Here is a 24,075-nt window from a genome sequence, read left to right as displayed (position 1 = left end):
AGACGACTCTTCGGTTGTGCTAACAAAGAGTGGGGCTTTTAAAGTTTGGCTTAAGCTCCTCGTCGTTCTATCCGACAAGGTGCGCAGGCGAGCACAGATTACGGTCCTTAACAGCCAAGAAGCTCCAAGATGGGAACCAACATCAGGTCTAAACTAGACATTTTAATGCTGAGTGGATACAAAGTGCCAGAAAAGTTTAAGTAATTTCTCATATTTGGGTGAGTCGACCTTATTTTCATGATTCTTTTCTGGAAACGCACCAACCTCAGCGCTCCGGTATAGCAATATCTCTGAAGTAGAGATGCATCTATCAGGCTTTTCCCAGCCACAAAAAATACCTGCCAGGACAAAAAAGTGTTGCAAATTGTTTGGTAGACATGTCAGTTTTGAATCCAACAAAAAATGAAAGAATTACAAGATTATTCTTATAGATGCGTCAATGAATGTGACCTCAAATTTGATCTGATTTCAGTTAAACGTAAATAAATGCCCTGATGCATTTTTATGACAAAAATGTTTAGTCTTAATTTTATTAATTTAATTAGGGGGGGGAGGGGATTTCAGCATTTGACTCACTTATGACCAATGAGAGATGACCAAAAGGAAACTTGCAGATTCCAATTTCTGGCTGACTGACTGACTGGTGCACTTCCACTCTAGATGGTTTCAATAGTATCTTTTTTTTTTAAAAAAAAAACAAAAAACGTTTGCATGATAAATCAGCTCGTATATTAAAAATATATTTTCCTAGGATGGCCAAGGCAAGTGTCACAAGCAGCAGGTAAACTAGTAGGGAACACGTGGAACATCTTGAAAAGGAAAGCTTTCACCAAAAGCCACACAGCTGCAGGTGAGAGAAATTAACACATCTTTTAAAAAAAATAAATAAATCAAATTGTTCTGTTACAAACTGAAAACAAAAGGGATGCCTCTGCATTTGAACGAGTGGATGTTCAAGAGCACAAAAACAGTCTGACAGTAGAAAGATCCGAGCCACAATTTCTGCTTTCTGTACAAGTCAGATCCGTCACAACCGCTGCGCCTCAAAATAAAATCGCTGTACAAGCTCGAGCGGGTGCATCTATACGGTTAGATGAGAGTGAAAATTCCCCCTTACTAAAGAACCTCATTAATAGGTTTACCAAACTACAAATCTATCTATCCTGACGCAGTAAAAAAACAAAACAAACACACACAAAAAAAAACAGCTCAACAATTCCTGCATGATTTTCTGCCTGTTTTTTTTTTTTAATACCTTCTAGGTGAAACATGGTTAACCACAATGCAGAACAGAAGCAAAGAGTACTTCAAACATTCGCTATAATAAAACCTGGGGCGTTTCAGATGAATCTTGTGTCGGCGCACAAAGACAACAGAATGGACTCGCACCAAGAAAAGAAAAAGAAGGAAGAGAGTTAAAACGATGTGCTTCTCTAGAATATTACAAGTCGTCTCCATGGCTTCTTAAATACATGTTTTTTGCTGAGTTTCTTGATGCAATGATGAGGCACAGAAGAGAGGGGGGAGGGTTAAACTGAAGGTGATGTGATAACTTCCCAGAAGCATGCACTATTCATCTTGGGAACCAGAGCTACAAAATATGTCAGTTTTCTGGATTTGCACCAATTTTCACCCTGATTGGCATCAAAAAGTTAACGTTTTGGCTCAAACTGTTTTTTTTTTTGTTTTTTTAGGAGGCCAGAGCCATATGCAGTAGACAGACACTTTATTGTTTTTTTTAAAAAAACAAAAAAACTCAATATTTTTATCACAAAGTGAACTTTTTTTTTTTTTTAAAGAGTACATGTAATAAAAGTTTTTGGGTAATAGAACCAACTTATGTTTGCACTTGTAATGTTGTTCTTTCAGCATCATTACTTACCACACAAAGGTTTGTTTTAGGTTAAGGAGACCAATTTCTACCTACATTTTTTTTCCCCCCAAATGTCTTTTTCTTCTTAGTAAAAGCAGACTGCCACTTGTCAGGTAACACAGCACAGGTTGGACCAATTGCAAAGGGGATAGAGCAGCGGAATGTGAGAAGGACTAACCTGTATGTAGCGACCAAAAAAATAAATAAAAAAAATAAAAACCTAAGAAACAGAACAAAAAGTGCTCTTCATTTTCAGCCCGATCAACCCAAAAACTCAAAGATCATTGAGTGTGGGATGCTTCACAAGTTTAAAACTCCCTTTCATGCTGGTTTTTAGCAACAAGGACAATCTGCTTCCTGACTAAGAATAATTTTATTCTTAAAAAAAAAAAAAAAAACAGGCCAGAAATATGGTTTATATTACAGACTTTTTTTTAATGAAATGCGCTTAAATCAGATACCCAGAGCAATCCATGTCACCCTGTAGTCAGACAGGCATTCATCTGTTCTGCAATATCGGCCTGTTTTTTTTTTTTCTTCTTTTAAACACCAAGACGGTCAACAGACTAAAACAAAAATATGTAACATCCAACACAGCACTTAAACCGAAACAGACCTTATTATTCCAGACTTTTCTTCATTAGTATGTTACCAGAGATATGCTTAGCAAGTATTCTGCATTCATCGATGAGTATCTACTGGGGCTGTGTGCCTTAAAATAAGAGTTTTGTAACCTGAATAAAACAGAAGCATTTCCTCCCCCCCCCCCATACTTGCTCTAGTTTGCAACAGTTGTGCGCATCGCAGCCAGCACAGCAGAGAGGGACAGGGGAGGGACATGCAGAACGTGTTTCGCTTCAAATTTGCAAGGAAAGCCAACTTTTGTCTCAAAAGTTATCAAGTTTTTACAAATACTGTCTTGGAGGAGATGGGAGCACTTTTCGCCTTCAAAGAGCAACCGACATGTTACCAATTAGCATGGAGGGACGTGGCTGGCTGTGTCAAATGGAGAAAGAAAGAAAAAAAAAAAGTCTAAGCAAAGGAACGGGACGCTTCGGGTGGAGGAATTTTACAACATTGAACAAATGCAGCAGAGATTGTGAACGCTATCGGGGAGAACGACTACAGAGGAGAAGGGGCGTCTGTCAAAACACACCAAAGGCTATATATCCATAAAAATCCTTGTTTAGTCGTAATAATAAAAATAAAAAAATCAACTTGTTTAAATATGAATATTATAAGTCTGCTTTCTCGTGGTTAGGAAATCAAATATAGTCTCTGTGGGGGGGTTAAAGGAAGGGGAGTGATTGGGAGGGAACCCTTTATTACTACAACTCCATGTCCTGGGCTTCGTCTTCTGAGAAATCAGACATGGAGCTTTCAGATGAAGAGTCTCCCGTTCCTTCCTCCTGCTCCTTCAGGGCTTCCTCTGTTGCATATTTCTGAATGTACTCTGGAGAAGAAAAGACAAAAGACAGAGTCACAATGGCTCATAGGATTAAAATAAAAAGAGCAGCTTTTTATTTTATTCTTTGTTTTAAACTCGTTTAGGATTAACCTTTGATTTTTTGTTTGTACTCCTCTGGCCGATGAAGATACATGGCAGCTGCGTCGCCGTTAAGGGGGTCGATGGGGTTTGGGTAAGCCAGCAGTTGGGGCAGGAACGATTCAAAGATGTTGGTCAGATCTAAGCATGAAAACAACAAAAAAAAGGTCTGAATTTGACCATTGCAAAAGGTTCATAGACACTAGAAGTTCATAGACACTAGAGCTAAACCTAATGGAGCAATTCTAACCCATTAATAGAAAACGTTCCACTGCAGCTCTGGCTGGGCGTTTTGGATCGATGTTCTGTTGGTAGGTGAACCTCCCAACGCTCTGAAGTCTTTGAAACCTCCAACAGGTTTTTTTTCCCCCTGCATTATGTTTTGTGTGAACATAAATGTTTTTCTTGCTGCTGTTCCACAGTATGACTACTTTTTTCCTGTCACACTCCCAGCTGAGCTGTAGGTCTCTGCAGCTCTTCCAGAGTAACCAATGGCTTTCTGCGCTCTTTTTTTCTTTTTTTACCTTGATAAGGTGCTGTTTTAAAAATCCGTAAAGTAATGAGTTCAAATATTTTTGACTCAAACTTAATTTTTTCATAGCTGGTCTTTTTTTAGAGAACCTGCAATTCTTCCCTTCTCCACTCAGTGTCACTGTTGGGTTTGGTCAAATTAAGCGGCTTCCCTTGTCTTTTCAAAGCAATTAGCGCATTTTAATGCTTTCAAAACCTCCCCCTTTGTAGGTAAGCCCTACTCACAATTCTCTGACTATTGGCCTAGTTGAAACACCGTTCTCCAATCTGACTGTCTTTATCAGATTGACATAAGCACAAATGGTCAAAGAAACAAAAGGAGACTATGAATCTAAAACTTATCATCCCATGTGAGCGCATTGGTTGTAATTAACAGAAATCGACACTGAAGCGTCAGCTGGTTACATCACGATAGCACCATTTCTCAGTTCAACTGCTACTTTAGCTCTAGAGAGGCGACATCATGAGAAACTAATCGGGAAGAGTAACGAGAGCAAGCCATCTTAAAGCCGGCAAACATAGACTCATCTGTCTGAGGTGAAGGTTTCCTGACCTTGCTGGGTTACAGCGTTACCTTATTAGTGTTTACTTTTCTCCCCCAGTAAGTAGATTAGGACCAACAGTGGTTGTCTGGTGTGCTCAAGGGGCTAGCTATTCACCCCTTTTCACATGGTTTGTGCCACAATGAATTATTCACACGGGTTTGGGTGGGCGAATTTAATTTAAACATGTACGTCTGTGAAGTCACTCACCATAAAGAGCTGTCCATGTCTGGTTGATGACATCTAAGCACACTGTTCCTGACCTGAAAACCCAGAGGAAATCAAGCATTTAACACACTTAGGTATCCCAACAAAACAATGATACCAATTACACATTAAGAATGTATCTAGTAGCCAAACATTAAACCTTTGGAATGGCCTTCCCAAAATATCAACCTCAACCGTTTTTAAACTTCTTAAATATGACTAAAAGCAAGGTTAGATCCAGAAATGTCTTTTCAACAAGTTCTTCAGATTCTGGTGCAATAGTCCAGGTCAACTATTCCGTCAGAATGAAGTTAGGAGTTTGTCAGTGGTGTGGTGTGAGATACTGTAGGTCTATTTTGCCTATAAATACGTTATCCACCTTATGGGCTGGATTAAGAGTGAATTGGAATCATAAGATCTTTGAAAAGCAAAGACATGTTAAATAAAAATCAGTTTATCTCAACCAGAAACAAACCCAATCTGTCTTTGGACCCCAATCCTATAGATAGTGTGGTGTGCTCAAAACATATTGCCTTACAATTGGAACTGTATGTCTATAATAGAACGCCGTACAATAAAATGTAGTAAAAACTAATAGCTTTAATAGTCTAGATGTAATATAATTACAGTGTAAAAAAACATGACAAACACTCAGAACACCATTAACATAAATATTTGACTTAAACGGACTCACGCTTCATCAATGTTGGGATGAAAAATCTTGTTCATGAATCCTGAAAGAGCAGAGTGAAATCAGCACAGTCTCAGCTAAAGCTAAACATCGGCTGCGTGACGGCAGAGCTCCTACCTATGGATGGCGATTTGAATGGGTATTTATCAGGAAGATCTACTCGCACTTTCCACACACCTCCCTCGTACGGCGCTGTGCATGACAAGAGGAAAGGAGATGATAAAGGAAGACCACCAAGCACACAAAATTGTCTTACTTCCCTGATGTTCCACCCTTCACACACTCCAGCAGCCCTTAAGTTGCGTCAATTTCCTCCGCTGCAGCCGGGCTTTTCACTCCCATCTCTATGCCTCTTTTACAGCGTTGCGCATTTCAGCCCGTGAGAAATCTTCACCTTCGAATCATTTCAGGATTATTCGCAGACATCAAAGAGGAACGAGAGCGACGTTAGCGAGTGTGCTGCTCTCCCACACAGAATAGCCGTGTGTAACAAGAACCACGTACTGAAAGTGGCCAGCGCACACACTTGTTATGGCTGGACGACGACGCACATGTACGTCGGCGTCCAGCAGCAGCAGCGACGCTTGGTTTGACACAGTTTGGAGTCAAGAGGAGCCTCTTCCTCTTTTTACCGATGCATGAGGGGCAGCGTGTGGCAGATGTTGTGAACACAATAAGGAGGAAGTATTTCCTGCAGATGAGGCCGTGGCTCTACTTTGTTTCACACTCCGTAGCCTGAGGTCTGGTTTCAATTCATTTTACATTCCTACCCGACTGTGCGGAACCTCCGTTTTTCACACAACAGAATCCCCTGATCTTTAGGATGACATTCATTATCGGTGTGTGTGCGTGTGTGTGTGTGTTCTGGAGTTCTGTAGTTAATAACTGAAAAATAACCACATCACTCCACCTAATCAAGCAGCTAACCTAAGATATTATGTATGTTACTCCAACCAAAAAGGACAAAAAAATAAAATTCTGCACAGTAAGACCTTGAAAAATACTAAGGGGGTTCCATAAGGTGTAACGCTCAGTCCTTTGTTTTCTGGAAATATACATAGCCAATGACAGGCATTCTGAACTCTGCTTTTTTACATCTATGCTGATGACACAGTAATTTAGATGTTCTATGCCTACTTCTGAACAAGCTTCTTAGTATCTCCAACAGACCTGCAGAGGTATACAAGAACAGCTCTGTCATTGCCAACTTGCTGTAAACACATAAGATCATGTTAAAAATATTTAGATTTCTTGAGCAGATAACCTTGGAGTGTATGATGAGAATTTCATCTCAGGTCATGCCCGTTTAAAAACTGGTTGATGATAAATGACTGGTTGGAGAAACATTAAAGTGACTAAACTAAGGAGAGAATATGTGGCTGAAAATGGAATAAAAATATAAAAATTGCAAGAAAACAAAAATCAAGCAGGAATACTTACTTCCTTGTGGGCCATAAAACTTCACTACAAATTCATTGAGCCCACTGAGGATGGTGACTTCATGCTTGCTCTCGATGCTGAAAGGCTGTTAAGGAAAACTGCTTTGTGATCAGACAAACAAAAACAAAACCACAAAAATAAATAATCAAAAGCCATTAAAATTTGGTTGTATAGAAAAACAGAAAACATCTGAAGTTTGCTTTTCTATTCTCTTCCCATGGCTTTACTGCAAGAACACAACAAGTTGCTTTAAGTCTATTTTCCACACATTTAGCCCATCTTTTTTCATTTTAGATTGTGTACAAACAGTTTAGGAAATCTCCAGTAGGAAACATAATCTGATATCAACAAAAATATGCAGGAAAAAAACCCAATATGATTTTATTTGGACATTAACTACAAACCACTGGCCTTTTCTCTCTCCTCCTTTCCCCCCCAATTATTTCATTTGTCCCCATTCAAGGTTAAAGCCCTTCTGATTATTTAAATTTGTTCATTAAATGATTCTTAAAATATGCATCACAGGAGAAAATTGTTAGAAGAAATTCCAAGTTGTCCTTCAGTTAAGCACAAAATTCACAACAAGAAACCCTCGAGGCTCGAGCTGCATGAAACAAACATCTGTGAAGCTCAGGTTTGCTCAAATTTTTACTCTTTTAAATCCCATTTATTTTTCCCCCCTTTTTCTTGTGGGCAGAGAGAAGAACCACAAGAAGCAAAACAAAAGAATAAGTGAACAAATCAACCACTAAAGGCAGCAGCGATTGATTGAGAGCGTACCCCGTTAGTAGCATCACAGATATCAATGGGTTAAATCGAACTGGAGGTTATTTTAAGCTCCAGTTTAGTCCGCTAAGAGCAGAATGATTCCCTGGCTTCACTAAAGAAATGTGTCACTGTCAGACAGAAGAGGAGGCTTTCTGCTTGGATGTGAACTTGAGTCGGGGAGTCTCTTTCTGATGCGAGTCGAGTGAAATCCAAGAAATACTGATAAATCACCGACACAGAGACATCCGTGTAAAGCAGCACAAACTTCAGGAGCTGATAGAAACCATCCTCCCCAAGTCCAACTAAAAGCAAACTGTTCACGTGTTGCAGCTCACCAAGCTCTGTTCTGGATGTAAGCACTTAGGGGCATTTATCCAACAGTGAAACCACTGGAGTGAGAGAAAAGCTGCACATACAACACAGCGGAGGGGGGATGGGCGGCAACGGTTACACTGGAAGATAACAGTGCGACAAGGTGGGGGATAAGAATCCATACGGATAATGCTGCAGGTTAACCATTTCAGACTCAAAGTCGGACCCGACCTCATGGTGTAAAATTTGACATAAATGCTTTGTGTCTTCAGAATATATGAAAGCATAAGAGGTCTTTACTATATTATACGAGAAAATTTGTTAGCCAGATATGTTGTCATCCAGTTTTTAAAAAAATAATACAAAAAAAAACAAAAAAACTCCCCAAGTCTCTAAGTCAGACCTGGGTAAGCTACAGTCTGCATCCATAATATTTTGATGTTGAAAGCAAATCCAGAACGTTCTATTTTTGGACGTCAAATCCACATAAGCCACAAACATAGGCGGTAAAATGATCGCCACTTCAGATAAGGTTTAAAAAGAAAAACTGTTGCTTTTGTCACCAGAACTTGTGTTTGAGACGAGACGCACAAAAGCCAGAGTCTGAGTTTGGCGAAAATAAAAAGGCTGCATCCCAAAAGTAAAAATAAATAAATAAAGATAAACCAATAATTGCAGGCTATACTAAAAAGTAAATTTATGAATTTTATCTTTAAAAATGTTTTTTCTTTTAAGAGAGAGCCCAAGTAGTACAAGGCCTGGGTTCCCCTACTGGTATTAAGGGATCAAAACCACTGAGATTTTCTGTTATATCATTCCTGATGTGTAAATTAAGTCATTTTCTGGTCACAGTGCTGTTCTGCTCCATATGTCACTGCAAGCTTCTGTTTAGCTGACTAAAAGGAAATACAATAAATAGCACTTAGGAACAATTTCCTGCCAGAAATAACTAATAGTTTCCTTCAAACTAAAGGAGCGTCATGCATCATGACTATGCTGGAGGGGAAGCTACAAGTGGCTAAGTCATTTTGGTCAAAACACCTCTAAAAATATACAACTTAAACAGATCATTTATACATTTGCTGATGTCTCTGTGTGACATCAACATAAATGTCAGCTGGAATGACTATGAAAGACATGTTGCATTACCTCAACAACAGCAGGAGTAATTGCTGCTGTTGTGAAATTGTTTTCTAACACTCCTGTGAAAAATTTCCAGCTATTACCATGACAACGTAGTATTTTTGACTCGAGCTCGTCATATCATGAGAAACAGCTACCTGCCCATGCTTTCTTAAGAACATCCTTCCCTTTGACAGTGAATATAGCTGGACTGGGTACATTCCATCTCCTATACATCATCCCACCAACAACAAAGCACTGCAAATTAATATGACGGCGTGGCGAGCAAGTCTGAACCCGAACAGTGATGAATTTTATCTGATCAGAGTCGTCACGTGAGCTAGCGCTCTGAGTCATTGGCTCTTAATTTCAGACGGGGAGGCTCGAGGCGATCACTTCTCATAGAGACTAAATAACAACGCCTCACTGATGAAGACGACTGCATTACGCTCCAGAAAGGAATGTGACAGAAATCGGTCAAAGGAAAAACCGAAGCCTCTTGATTCTACAGCTGCTGGTAGAGCGGATTCAGAAGGTGGGGATGGACATACGCTGCGTGGCGTATTACCAAAAACTGGGTTTGAATGCATGCTAAAGGAGTTTCTCCGAAGACATAAATGCTTGAAGAATAGCTTGAAGATGAAAATAATAACAACAACTTTGCACAAACTGAATTTTATGACGTTTTATTAAAGCTCTTTCGTGGTTTTCCATCTTAGCATAACACCTGTCCATCCCCCAACTTGGATTAGTACACATCATAATCTGAGGACAGTACCAGGTCAATATCTTTTTATATACACACACATAATCTAACACACAGGGGTCAGTCAAACCAGCAGAATGAATGAACAAAACACAGACATATCCAGACTATTTCACACATGGAAACCAGAATATAAAGTAGTTTGAAGCGTTTTGGATGTAAGCTTACCAACTCAAGATTTAAATATATATAGTTGGATTGGAGCCAGTTAGTTGCACTTAATTTTATTCAGGGGTGTCGGAGTGAAAGAGGCTGAACACAAAGGCCTGTCAGGTTTTTTTCAGAGTGGATTTCAAAACCATGAATCACCTTCTCCCCACTTCACTATGACTATCCGTCTGTCACATCAAAATCCAATAAAATACGCCCAGTTTTGTGGTTCTAACAAGAATTATGAATAGATAAAACCCAATTGTGTTTCCTAATGTACTTTTGGTTTGCTTGCGGAGCACATCGTCAGCCTGAGGTGTAAATATATCCGGTAAATGGCATTTTCAGCTGCGGTGCAGACATGTTTGTTGTTCTTCTGGCCCTTCCAGGCCACTATCCCCGTTTGACCCCGGAATCAAAATATCACATCCCGCTCAACCTCTTTCCAAGTAGGGAAAATAAACATGACGATGAATTATAAACAGCTTGCTGTCAAACAATGTGGTGTCATATGCACTCGAACATCTCCTCCTTAGAGACGGTGTTTGTTGAACTTGCAGCAGGAAAGTGTTTAAAAGTTTCACAACCCTTTCTCTGCTTTGTGTACGAGCAGCAGGAGGCAGGAAAACACAGCTATGTTTCCTTGTTTTGTTCCATTTTTACAGGAGGAGATGAGGCTTTCAAAAAAGCAGTTTTAGAAAGTTAATTTTTTTGTGTTGTAATCTTCATACATTAAAGAGAGAAAAAGATATCAAAGTTGAAAAATAAAATGAAGCACTGGCAACAAACAGTCTGCAGAGTTTCTGCAGATTTCTAATTCATTCTAGATTCATTCAGTGAATCAGATCATAAGACATTTTTCCAGTTTGGGTCTTCATGTTTCACAAATCATCAGAGAACACAATCCTGAAGTTGGTGAATCAATTCTATAATAAAAGGCGTTTTTACTTTGTAGACCAACTTAGATCTAGTTTATTGTAGAATCTATAATACTTGTCCTAATTAAATCATTTGTGTACGAGCTCACTATAAATACAGAATATGTCGAGCGCGGTTTGTTATCTGCAGTGTTTATACATTGGACCTGGCATCTAAACCAGGTCCAGTTCAAAACTCTTGTGTAAGGGGGACTAATTTCTTATATTGTGTGTGTGTGTGTGTGCACATTGATATATTGGTTCTATTGCTAATTTAAAAACCAAAACCATCAATAAGTTTAACAGCAACAAAAGCTGTGAGTCAAATTAAAAAGTAGAGTAGTGCAAATTAAATAGTAATAATAAAAAATAGCAGCAAAATATGGATATTTTGTCGAAACATATGTAATTATCTTTCAGATCATGGAATTAGGAGAAAAATCTTGAAACTAAAAAATTTTTCTGAACTTACCCCAACTCTGAAGATGGAAAAAAAAAAATCTAATTCTAGACTGTTTTAAACTACATGAGATGATTTAAAAGACAATATATTGTTGATTCTGCCTCAGAAGCAGCACCATTTTCCAACTTCACAAATGATCTACACAAAGAAATGACTAAAAATCTCAAATTATTTATACTCAATCCAGATCTAGCCAAAGCAACGTAAAAGAAAAGTTACAAGCAGAAAAGTTAGAAGCACGTTTCATGGCATATGACTAAAAAGGCTGCAGAAAGGAGTGTTAGTGAAACTTTTTAAAAGGAAGAAGAAACAAGATAGCTTCAACAGAAAGAGAGAAACAGAGAGCAAGTTTTACAGTAGAGATGAGGAACTCTGCACCAGAGACCTCTGTTTCACTTTCCCTGCCTCAAACTCAACTTGAAGCAAGACTACAATGAAAAAAAAAAAAACCTTGAAGATGAAAGGCAGGAAACACAGCTGCTGTCACTGGGGTGTGAGCGACAGGTAGGCTTCCTCCACAAAAACTAGAACTACACAGAGTAAAAAAAAAAGTCCTTAAAACGTTCCAATCTATCAATTCTAAAATGCCTAACAAGAACAGAAACACTAGAATATACATCTGAAAACAAACAACCATTAACGTCTGTAATAAATAAACTGTACTTTCAGTGGCGTTACAGAAACGAGAGCCTACGAAAGTTTCATTTTGCATATTTAATTTGGAGATTATTGGTTTGCAATCGCTTTGCATGCACGCGGCTCCGTTTAAAGTCCAATCCTGTATTCAAATATGGCTGTTTGTGCATTCAACTTTGTATGTCACCGAGCAAAGTAGATTACTGTGCGACAGCACACGCTGAGCACGCCGCCCGAAAAACCGAGGTCGAGCTCGAGCGAGCACGGCAGCCGTCCTGCAGCGGCAGGCAGGGCGACGGGCCAGGCCGTTGCCGTGGGAACGAGATTAAACCAGATCAAACCCCAACACACAGTTTCACCCCCCTTGCAATTATCAACAACAAACTTCAGTGACCCATGACTCCATTTTCACCTCATATCACTGATATTAACATTAGCCACAAACCAGTTTAATCCATCACATTAGTCCATGAGAAACAGTGTTATTTAACAAATCTTACTATTAATGTCGAAAAGAAATACCGTAAAAGTGCCAAATTCTATTGAATCAGCAACTACTGAAATTCCTCTGTAACTTTTTAATGCATCTTGGGGTCTTAAATACTCTAAGCGCATAAAGTTAAGTACTTATTTATAGTGCCACAAATATTGGTCCTCCGGTGAAAAATGTGCAAAACATTTTATTATGAGTGATTGTTAGAAGCAGAAACTCACACCGGGGGAAAAAAAAAATTAGAAAACTAAAGAAATTAATTTGTAAATTTTTCTAGTTGAGGAAAAAAAATCCCAAGTTATGAAATTATAGCTTTGAAAAAAGAAAAAAAATGTTTTTCTTTATAACCACTTACTGCTTTGTGTGCCTGTTGGGTGGGTATTATGATTAAAGAATTAAAATACAAACTCAGTTATCAGTACCTACATGTTACTACATGTGATTTTAGCTTTAATATATTGCAGTTCACGTGCTTATAGTTTGCGCTTTAAGCATGTAGCGCTCTAATAGTTTGCGCTCTGTTTGCTGTAACAATTTCAGAAATCACAAGATGCTCCAGCAGAAACATTCATTTATTATACGAAACAATCCTGCACTTATTCATTAATCAACCCAGAAATAAATGATTCAGTCGTAAAGCCCAATACTTTGATAAATTCTCATCACAAGGGTTGCTGAACTGCTGTTGAAAGTTGGCAGTGCTGTGAGGCAACAAGTACAAAAATGTGAAATTCATCAAAAACAAAAAGTGTGTCTCTCATTTCAGAAAGTGAAATTCTTATATCTGGATTCGTTACACAGTATCGTATTTAAAGCCTTTATTTATTGTAATTTTGATCAATGTAGTTTATAGATAATGAAAATCTGAAATTGTGTCTTTCAAAAAATTTGAACATTAGAAGAGATAAAGAAAAAATACAATACTTTCAGACACAAATGTCAAGTTTCTGAGAAGTATGTTCATTTCTATGCCCTCAGTCAGCCTGTTGCTCTGCTGAGGTGTAATGGAAGCTCAGGTTGCTTTGATAGCAGCTTTCAGGTCATCTGCCTTGATGGGTCTTATGCGTCTCATCTTTCCCTTAACAATGCCACATAGATTCTCTTTGGGGTTCAGGCCAGGTGACTTTGCAGGCCGATCAAGCACAGTAACACTACGGTCACTGAAGCAGCTTTTGGTACCTTTATCAGTGTGGACAGGTGCATAGTCCTGCTGGAAAATGAAACCAGAATCTACTTGTCAGCAGGAAGAAACATTAAGAGGTCTAAGACATCCTGATAGATGGCTGTGTTGACTGAACCTCAGCGTCCTACAGTCATCATCAATGACTAGAAATGTTACAAGCAACATGGATTCTCTTCCTCCAGACTCTGGAGTCTTCATTTCCAAATAAAATGCAAACTTAACTTTCATCTGAAAAGAGACTTCTGGTATCTGCGGTTCAGAGGTGGCTTGACAAAGAATGCAAAGTTTTCCTTCCGCTCAATTTTCTATGACTCTACTTGGATACAGCCCTCTGAACAACCAGCTTTTGAGGCTTTCGCTTCTTGTGGAAGATATCAATGACCGTCCTTTGGTCATCTGTCCTTCAGTCTTACCCATTATTGTGCAGCCTACCGACCCAGACTGAGGTCTTGTTTAAAGGCTCAGGAAACCTTTGCAGCTGTTTTGTGTTGATTAGCTCATTAGCAGCACGATTCCCTAATACGATTCTCTGTACGAGTTTTACTTTCTGAAATGAGTGACAAAATATATTTAACTTTCTCACCTTATATTTGAATTTTTTGTAGCAAGTAAAATGTCCCCATCCCAAAAAACTGTTAGCACAAACAGAACTTTATAAAATAATGATTTACATTTTACTAAGAATCATAGATCCTTATTGCCAGCCTATTCATAAGAATATTAACTCAGAGCCAATTTATAAAATCTGTACATTGATGCAGTTTGTTTGCACTGAAATTATAGAAACACTAAAATCCATAACAAATGTGCCTGATTGAGTGAACATGGCAGCAAGAATTCCTCCTTCCACACATACATACGTAGCATCCTCTATTACACCAGACCTGCAGAAACTACACTAAAGAGCCTCCAGAGTTTGCCACAAATTAATAACAAAAGCTTCCACTCAAACCGACTGCATTTTACTAATGTTCAAATGAGAAGTTTGGCATTTCAGAACAAAACTGCAGCTTAAACCGACTTGCTCTCAAAGCTTTCAGCTCCTTCTGACACTTTCAGCGTCTGAATACTGATGGTGAGGCCAGCATGTGTGGGCTGCGCAGAAGAAATCCTTGCAGCAGGTTTTACATATCAATGGACATATGGCCCCAAAGGCCTGACTCACTCAGATCCACATGTAAATGTCTGGCAGATGAAGTGGTGCACTCACTTTAAAGGTTGGATGGGAAATACATGAACTGGGAATAACTTTACTTCGTTTTGCTTTGAAAAAGGTCAATAATACAGACCTATGGAGACTTTTTTTTTTTTACACAAGAAATTAACTACTGACTTAAAAATAAGACGAGGGGAATTCTTTAGCAGTAAAAATACAAATGTAAAAAGCAGAATAATGCACCTGAAACTCTACGACGCCTTGAAATAACTTGAAACAATACCTCAACACCAAAAAAATAAATAAAAAAATCTCCTTTTGCAATGCAGATTTGCCTTCCATTAGATGAAAGCCCAAATATATTGAAGACTACCTCCCAGAGAGCGAGCTGAAGCAGCACAGAAATGAACAGGCCAAGTTCTTTGTCTTCACTGCTGAGAGATGAGAGCCCACCCACTGCAATCAAATGTGAATCCTTCAGCTGCTCCTCCTCTCAGCCCTTCACTAAATCAACAGTCTATTTACAGCTACAGCACGCAGGGGCCCATCCGTGCATGTGTGCGTGTGTCTGTGTGCGAGTGTCTCGGCCGCATGCGCGGAGGAACAAATGACACGATCATTAATGAACACAAAACTGAGCCAGGGCAGGAGACACAACGGGCCGAATCTGAGGCGACAGCCTAATGAGGAAGCCTCAGACAAGGTTTGCTGTCTGGCATGAGAACGACAAAAGGAGGATTTCCAGCTGTGTAATGAAGGAACAGCTAACCTGAAATTCAAAGTAGTGATGAAAAAAAAAAAAAAAATATATATATATATATATATATATATATATATATATATATATATATATATAATGCAGTGTTCATTTTATCAATTTCTTCCAGACAAGAAGCAAACAGCAGCTGATTAAAAAGATGGGGCGTGGACGTTGTGGACGTGCGCTCTTTGATAAGGGTCTTTACAAAAATACATTTTCAACATTCAGACAAATTCATTTAGAAGATAATAAAATAACAAAAAAAAAAACATGATAATTACACTCATGCATGGAAAAGACTGGCTAAGCTACCTAGTGGCCAAAAAAAAAAGAAAAAAAAAAAAGAGGCGAAACAATAAGGAAGTTCAGTCCATCTGTTTTTCTGCGGGAACCAGACGTGCAGGAAGCGTCACTGTAAGAACAGTGGACTTAACGCCGAGGGGCTCACGTCTCCTCCAAATGAAGGGGACCGGCTCCTGGACCCACAATGTAAGACTGTCAATCAAAGTGGGGACCTGTTAAGACAATAGCTTTGTTCAAAAGTCAGACAGGCTATTCTGTTAGACCTTTTAAACAACCAATAAGTATAAAATAAATAAATATTTTCTATAAAAAATATCACAGACTGAAGATATTTACAGTTTTACCAATTTTAAATAAATGGTATGGAATGGAACCAGTCAAATAAATAAAGGGCTGATGTTTACTATGCATGCAAAAAAAAATTTTATGTTTTCCTTTGATACTAGGAAGTAAAACATAGGGTAACAGTTTGCCATACAGTTGGTGCCTGAAGTAAGTTTGGGATAGAGGGTTTGGGAAGTGAGCATCATGTGGATTTATTGTGAAGTCATGTTGAAACTGCATGCTTTTCTAATATGGTTACAACAAAACTAGCTTAAGTCTTAATAAATAAAATGTAGAACTATTCCTGGGGCTGGTTTTCATCACTGAAAAAAGGTAACAGCCAAGTCAGTGAGAAGTACATTTAATGAAATAATTTGAATAGAGAGGAAATAATACAAAGTATTGTCAATTTTCTAGCCGCTTTCTGAGCAAGTATGTGGCGGCAGTGGAGAGAAAAAAAACACCTAGAGCCTTTAAAAGTAGATCTGCTACTTTCAGACCCACTATTACTGTTACAATGAAGCTCCCAGCTATTTTAACATCCAACACCATAAAGGCCTAATGTATCAGGTATGATACTCAGAAAATATAAACATTTTGTTAAAAGCATGAAATACAATGAAGCTTAATTTCGAAACATTCGTGGTAGTTACTTCTTGTATCAGATTTAAAGGGTAAATAAAGAAACTCATAACACTCTGCACTGTATTCCATCTTTGTTGTCTGAATTTTTCCCACTCTTCAAACTTCTTCTATTTTTTTTTTTTACCCACTTAAATGCTGTGAAGCTATCCCACTCCGTCTAAAACACTAAATCTGCTTCAACTCCAGCTTCTCTCAAATCAGTCGCTCGTTCAGGAAAGAGCAGAAAACTGCTGGTAATTCCCTTCAGCAGACCGCGTTCAGTTTGTCCAGTGCAGCGATAATAGAGTGGGGGAACGTGGGGGGTGGTGGAGGGGCGAGTGTGGAGGTGGAGGTCCGATTAGCCGCCTGTGACTGGGTGACACGTTCTGACACAGCAGCAGGAGGTGGAGGTCACAGGGGCTCCTGTAAATGGGAAACACAAAAGAACGGCGCGCTGATGCTGTCCGGATGTCTCGTTACCAGAGCACAATGGGGCCAAAAGCAGAGAGCAGATAAAGCTCAGGAGTGAGATTCAACTTAAACGGGGAAAGATGGAGGGCTGCTGATAAAAGAAAAGCAGAAAATGAGCTTATTTGGAAGAGAGAGAGAGAAAAGCTGCCATATCATGCAGCGTTAATATGATGGATACTAGGGTAGGATAAATATTCAGGTCCCCTCCCTAATAAATCCCAATAGTCCTGAATATGAATTATAACCAGCCATGCTTCATGAAACTCCTCTCCATTCCACACTGCAATCATAGTTGAATCTTGCCAACACACACTCACACACCCTTTCATGGTATGAAGATTTAAGAAATGGAAAGAAATGCATACATGTTAGCAAAAAAAAAAAAAAGCAGTCAGACTGAGCTTGTCAGGCCTCCTTTGTCAAACTTCATTTACCAATCAGTGCTGCCACAGTTTCCACAATGTTGCATAGCAAACAAAAACTTAATAATTATCAAGTGGAAGGTAAATTAAAAACTAAAACTTTTTTTGCAAAGAGAAATAGCAAAACAAGATTGAGAGCCTAAATATAATTCAGCCTTCAGAAGTCACACACAGGTAAGTAATGAAACAATATCCAAGCTAAGAACATCTCATGAACCTCTGCTCAAGCCATTCAGCAAGTCAGCCTATGTTGAAAATATAAAAGTCTTATCCTGAGTGTAAAACATTGCAACAAAAGCCAGCGTCCTCACAGTAGAACACGGTGGTGGCAGTGTCATGCTGGCATGCTGTACTTCAGCTGTGCCAGGGAAGCATGTCAGCGCTGGAAGGAAAATGAATGGAGCTAAAAAGAGGTTGACCTTCCAGCAAAGCAACGACCCCAAACACACCGTCAGACCTCCGATACAATTATTAATATCAAAGCATGTTCTTATGGAAGAAAGGCTCAGTCAAAGTCCTGACATAAATTCAACTGGAAGTCTGTACAACATTTAAAACCGATGCTCAAGAATACTCTTCACCTAGTTTTAATAAAGTTGAGCCATTTTTTAAATAAAAAAAAAAAAAAAGGATTGGCTCAAAAACAAAACTTTCATTCCAAATTATAATTATGTCATATTTTATGTTGTACACTTCAGTAATGAAGCAAAATGTGAAAACTTTACAAGTCACTGAGTAGGTTTCAGCTACAACATGGATCAACATTTGTTGACCTGGATTTTAACCAGAAATGTCCTCTGATTCAAACAGCTACTTTAGCATCCATTGAAACAAATGTGGCCATCCACACATATGAGAGAGAAAGCTACAGCTAATCCTGCACAACAAGCTGAACCTAAAGCTCTTTGCATTGTCACAGTCTGCACAGATCCTCACTGAAGAACACCGTGTTCCAGAGAAGTTCAAGAGCAACATGGAATCCATAACAGGGAAAAGTTACACAGGTCGAGATTCAGACTGAACACCTTTTGCTGCTCAAGGCTAAACATCTTTGTAAAAAGCTGCAAAAGAACAGAAAGAAACCTTGGGCAAAAATCGGAACTGAGCAAAGCAGCTATGAGCTTATATATATATATATATATATATATATATATATATATATATATATATATATATATATATATATATATATATAAAATAAATAAATTAAAATGTAAATTGTCGTCGATCTTAGGAAAGAAAAAAAAAAAAGAAGCTTTAAACCAATCATGTTACACGTTGAGGTTTTTCTGAGATTTCTGAAGACAAATTCCCTCATGGCCTCCGCTCCAGATTCTTAACTCTCTCTGGCGTTCACCGCAAATTAATTCATGCAACCTCTCTGAAGCCATCTTAAAAGTGGTGTGAGTTTCAGGCTTCAGTTACACCTACGGAGGGAGCAGATAGGCGGCACAGAAAGGCGTCAGCTGCAAAGTGTTTTTTTTTTTGCTTCCTGAGAATCCAAACAGAGTGAGGTAGACTGCTTTAATTCTGACACACACACAAAAAATTAAACCTAGAGGCGGTGAATCCCACGTTTTAGTCTGGCATTTAAACACACGCTCGCCTTCTTGAACACTTGCTGCTGACCGCTAACGCTGAATGCTCTGCTAATAAACACAGCTCATTGTGCAGAGCTGAGCAGGTGGCAAACAGCAAATCTGCTCCAGCCTGTCAGTCAGGCAGCTGAATGAGGAGAGCGGCTGTACAACTACTGCAAGATTTTATGCACTGAGGGGAAAAAAAAAAAACAAGACAGAGAAGTCTTACTGTCTGTTTCACTCGTCTGTCACAGCTGCAATAACCATATTGGGTGTCAAGTAGGGGAAGCAAAAAAAGACTTGCTCAAACAAGTGCAGTTTCTCATAAGCAAATGCAACAAAATGCCTCAGGGAGTAGGACAAAATTAGAGAACTCAATTCTGAAAGGAACATGTTTGATGTGTGAATTTTTGGACTGAAGAAACACACAGCTGAGTAATAGCGTATGGGTTTCCACACGGCTATGATTTTACAAATTATAATGGGTTTTTTTCTTTTCGTTTGTTTGGTTTAAAGAACAAGCCTGAAAAATGTAGCTCTGTGTGGGATTCTGGTCAACGGCATCAAGCTGATCAGCTGGCATTCATAAAAAAAAGTTTGGCAGATGAGTAACTTCTAGCAGATTTCAACAAATTATCAAGCAAACATCAACTAGACCATATGGATGTTTTAACTACTTGGTCATTCCCATCTGCCCTGTTCTATATATAAAACTTCTGTGTGTTTTGTTGTTAAGAAATGTTCCTGAAATCCAAGCAGTGTTCTTACATGTTGCACATTTTGAAATTGTAAGAACTATTACAGTTTGATGTACTGTGCAGCTCTAAGCCACAAGTCCCAAGGACGATTAGGAGAAACTGTAAGATCCACAGCTAAGGTGAGAGAATTCAAATTTTTTTAAAGGATAATATTAGAAATTAGACAACTTTGAGGAAACGTCGCAAGATAAAAAAAAAAAAGAACAGAAAAAGCCACTGCTATAAAAATAGCAATGGGAAGTTCCAACTGCAGTTTAGGGAAGAATGTGAGACCAAGACTGAACTTTCTGGCCAATACAGCAGATGACCAGTACTCCGCATAAGCCTGAACACAACAGTCCATGCGGTGAAGAATGGTGGCGGCAGCGTCATGCTGAGGGGGGATGCCTGTCTTCAGTTAACTTAGTCAAGAAGATGGATGGATGGAAATACAAAGCAGTCCTGGAAAACAACCAAGAAGACGTTGCAAAAGACATGAGACTGAAGTGAGTCAAAGTCCAGAACCAAATCCAATTGAGAATCTCTGGCAAAACTTGAATATTCATATCTGACTGAGAGGTTGTGAAGCAGAATTGGCAAATATTTCAATCTCTAGACGGTATGTAACAGAGATGTACTGAAAAGCCTTTGCAGCACTAACTGCAACACAAGCAGCTTAATGTGCAGATGCCGTATCATCAGACTTGAGAGAATTTTTTTTTTTGAAAACTACATACTGTTTTCTTTCCTCTTAATTATACAATAATTCATCCTGGTCTATGGCGTCATAGATCAGGATGCCAAATCTCCATAAAACACTGACACATTTATGGTTGTAATATAAAAAAGTGTGAGTATGCTAGTCAAAACTTGCTATGGGAATGGAAAACTTTATCGACTAAAAGAGGAAAAATAAAAAAATAAAACAACAAAAAAAACAACAACTATCAAGTCTTTTACGTTATACTGAGCTAACAAACTACATGTAAACACGGTCTCTTTGATCCCACAGAAAAGCCTGGTTGGTAGCTTTAAAGTTAAAACAGAAATATATTAAAATCAAATTTTATCATATTCTCTCCCCTTTCTTGATAAATCTGTTAAACCTGTTTGGGCAACCTTCCCTTACTGATTTCATTTGACCAGCCCACTTCAAACCCCTTATTTGACTAAGCTGCACTGCCATCCCATCAGCTGTTCTAAGTCCCTCCCCCTTGTGGTTTCCGGATAGTAACAGGCTGCCCAATCACTTAGCAGGTTTTTTCACCGTGCTGGAACAAAAAACAACAAAAAGAGGGGCTACCAGTTCATAACGTTCAGGAACAATTTATGGGGCTGGAAATCTGTTTTGTTGCTGCTCTGGTTCAGCTGGACAATTCGCTTTTGTCAGAGCCAAAATACAGCAGCACTACAAAAACAAGTCAGCTGATGAAGGCTCTCAATAATAATAATAGTAACAAAAAAAAAGTAGGAACAAACTAGATGCTGCTCTGCAGCTCAGACTCCAATGAGAACGAATGCTGTTCGTAAACTACAGGATCCAGCTCTCTGAATTAACACCAGTGAGCTATGAGACAGTGAAACAGAGTCAGATACACTGATCAGGTGGCCATTTTGATGTTGAAATTAACCAACAGACTACACAGCAAAGCTCAGCTGCGTTTCAACAAACAAAATTACAAAACCTCTGCGTGTTGGCGGACAAAAGCAACGACATAAAGACGGGGAGAAAATGTACTCGCTTCAACGGCGAGGACAGTTTTTCTATTGTAATGGAGTGAAACAAAAGAAAGCTGCTGCTTCAGTTAACCTTACGTTATGTAAACAAGCTCCTGCGTAAACGTTTGAGGGGGCAGTTTGACTCAACTCCCCCCCCCTTCTCTTCCTCCTAAAAAAATAGCAAGCTGGACAAAGAAACCAAACTGCCACAAGGTGATTCATGTAGTACTGGATCTGTTAGTGGTCAAACAAGATGAAAGACATTCACAGAACAGAGCACTAGCTTCGTTCTGGGACATTCTTAATATACACAGCATACTAAGCTAATGTTGGTCACATATTGTGCATAAACGCTACATGAACCTGTGACCGATGTGATTGGCTAATAGAGTTGTCCCGATAAGCAACTGAAGGTTCGCAGGACAGAAATAGCTAACACTTGGCTAACGCTATCAAAATGTTGTTTACACAAAACAGCACTAATTCACACAGAAATTCCTATATGTTTAGTCATACAAAGACTAACGAGCAGCATTCATTTAAACAGCCCACACAGCACTTATTCATACATGACGGATGTTAACACGTACTGTTGTTTATGTTCTGTTAAAAAAAAGGATACAGTTTCACCACATCGGTATCCATTCGCCTTTTACCCGGACTCGGAGACGACATTTTTTGTGCTATTTCCACCGCAGAACGCCAGTAAGTCAGCTGAAAGCCAGCTCCCAGGAACGCTAGACAGTCTAGCGGTCGATACTATCCGAAAGTTAACATTTGTTTTCCCAGATGTTCACGACAGAACCTCCTCACGGTGAAGTGTCTCCGTCCTATTGAGGGTTTGAGCTATACGTTAGATCTCCTGTTCACTGCCTTCTCTGCGATCTCACCATGGTTCTGACAAGCAGGGATCCCTCCGCGAATTACGCCATATATGTGCGCCTAGAAACGCCACCAAATATGGCCATGTTTGTAGTTTCTAGACTAGAAACTACTGTCCAGGGCCAAAAGTGCTAGAAGCAGCCCAAATGTTTTAATGTTTTATGAATTCATAGTTAAATAAACAATTGTTTACCTGACCATTTAAATATGCATACACACACACACACATATACACAGGAGTAAGGTCCTGAACCTTACTCATCACATTTAAGGGGCGGGGCTAATACAATTATAGACCACATGATTGGTCAGCAAAATGATTGACTGCTGACCAATAAGTGTGAGACCAGGGAATGGGTCCATAATATTTTTATGTGTGAATTTAATGGAGGAAAAGACACATTTGAAAAGAAGAAAATATTATTTACCTATTCATGTAGTTTCGCCCCCCCCCCCCCCCCCCCCCCTTTACACTATCCCTTTAGTGTACGCAAGACTTAATGGCTCAACCCAAAGAATAACAATTTGGTCAAAAATTAGCAATACAGTATTTCAAAACTTAACACAAAATTAACTCTAGCATAGGAAATCAGTAGATTTTTATTTTTATAGGTACTTAGAAGCACAAATTAACTTAAAGGAGATAAGGATGTATTGAAAAATCATGGAGTTTTTCTTTCAAACTGCATCAAATTCAGCTATTGCAGCTAACCTAAATCAAACTCCTGAAATTGTTACATCTGTTGTATATAATTTATTATCTGCAGATTAATGTTACCCCCGTCTGACTACCAGTTAAAAACTTTCTAGAGGTGCTCCTGTGGAGGTTAAGCAGTCAAATGATTGCATCTGCGTGGCATAAGAGTAAAGGTTGAAAATATTTCAAAACACAGGACATGGAATAAAGCTGATATAATTTATTCAGTTGTAAATATCAGTTTCAGTTAATTATTTCCAGCTTTAATTTAGTATTTTCAACACAGTAAACACATTCTGTAACTGCTAGTACATTTGTATATATCTAAGGTAGTTATCACTTTTACGTTGCCTTTTTGAACAAAACAAACAAAAAAAAAAACATTTAGGATTTTAATATACATTCAATTTTTAGTTTTGTTCATAACCGGGGTTGTTGGCACAGCTTTTCCATTTGTCACTACAAACGGATGAGTTGATCTGAAATTAATTTCAAACTCATTTCACTCCAGAATGAGTGAAAATCTATAAACAACCAGGTTATAAACTAGTGATTCCACAGACGTTTCTGCTTCGATTTCCTTTTTCTTTTTATCTTCTTGATTTGTGACATTAGATGGAGCTGTAACCCAGACTTTGGGAACCACAATTCTCAACAGCAAGCAAGAAAAATGTACTCAATTTCTTTTCCCCTAGTGTGTTTACAATTCAATCCATCATATCTTAAACTGTATTCACCTATTGTTAGAATGTCAAACAAT

The 24,075-nt window shown here is 38.7% G+C and overlaps 1 protein-coding gene across 1 annotated transcript; it reads right to left on the bottom strand.

Annotated features, from left to right (window-relative positions):
* Positions 1-526: 526 nt before the first annotated feature.
* Positions 527-22,675, bottom strand: ube2h (ubiquitin conjugating enzyme E2 H). Its single transcript, XM_005805893.3, has 7 exons — positions 22,359-22,675; positions 6,831-6,907; positions 5,508-5,582; positions 5,394-5,433; positions 4,703-4,755; positions 3,432-3,560; positions 527-3,326 (listed from the first exon to the last, which is right to left on the bottom strand). Exons 1-7 carry the CDS (start codon positions 22,409-22,411, stop codon positions 3,202-3,204), a joined length of 552 nt encoding a protein of 183 aa, XP_005805950.1. The 5' UTR covers positions 22,412-22,675; the 3' UTR covers positions 527-3,201.
* Positions 22,676-24,075: the final 1,400 nt, after the last annotated feature.

Source organism: Xiphophorus maculatus, chromosome 17, assembly GCF_002775205.1.
Source record: "Xiphophorus maculatus strain JP 163 A chromosome 17, X_maculatus-5.0-male, whole genome shotgun sequence".
Classification (NCBI taxonomy): domain Eukaryota; kingdom Metazoa; phylum Chordata; class Actinopteri; order Cyprinodontiformes; family Poeciliidae; genus Xiphophorus; species Xiphophorus maculatus.
The sequence above is the reverse complement of the archived record's forward strand: the minus strand, read 5'-3'. Positions and strand labels throughout refer to the sequence as shown.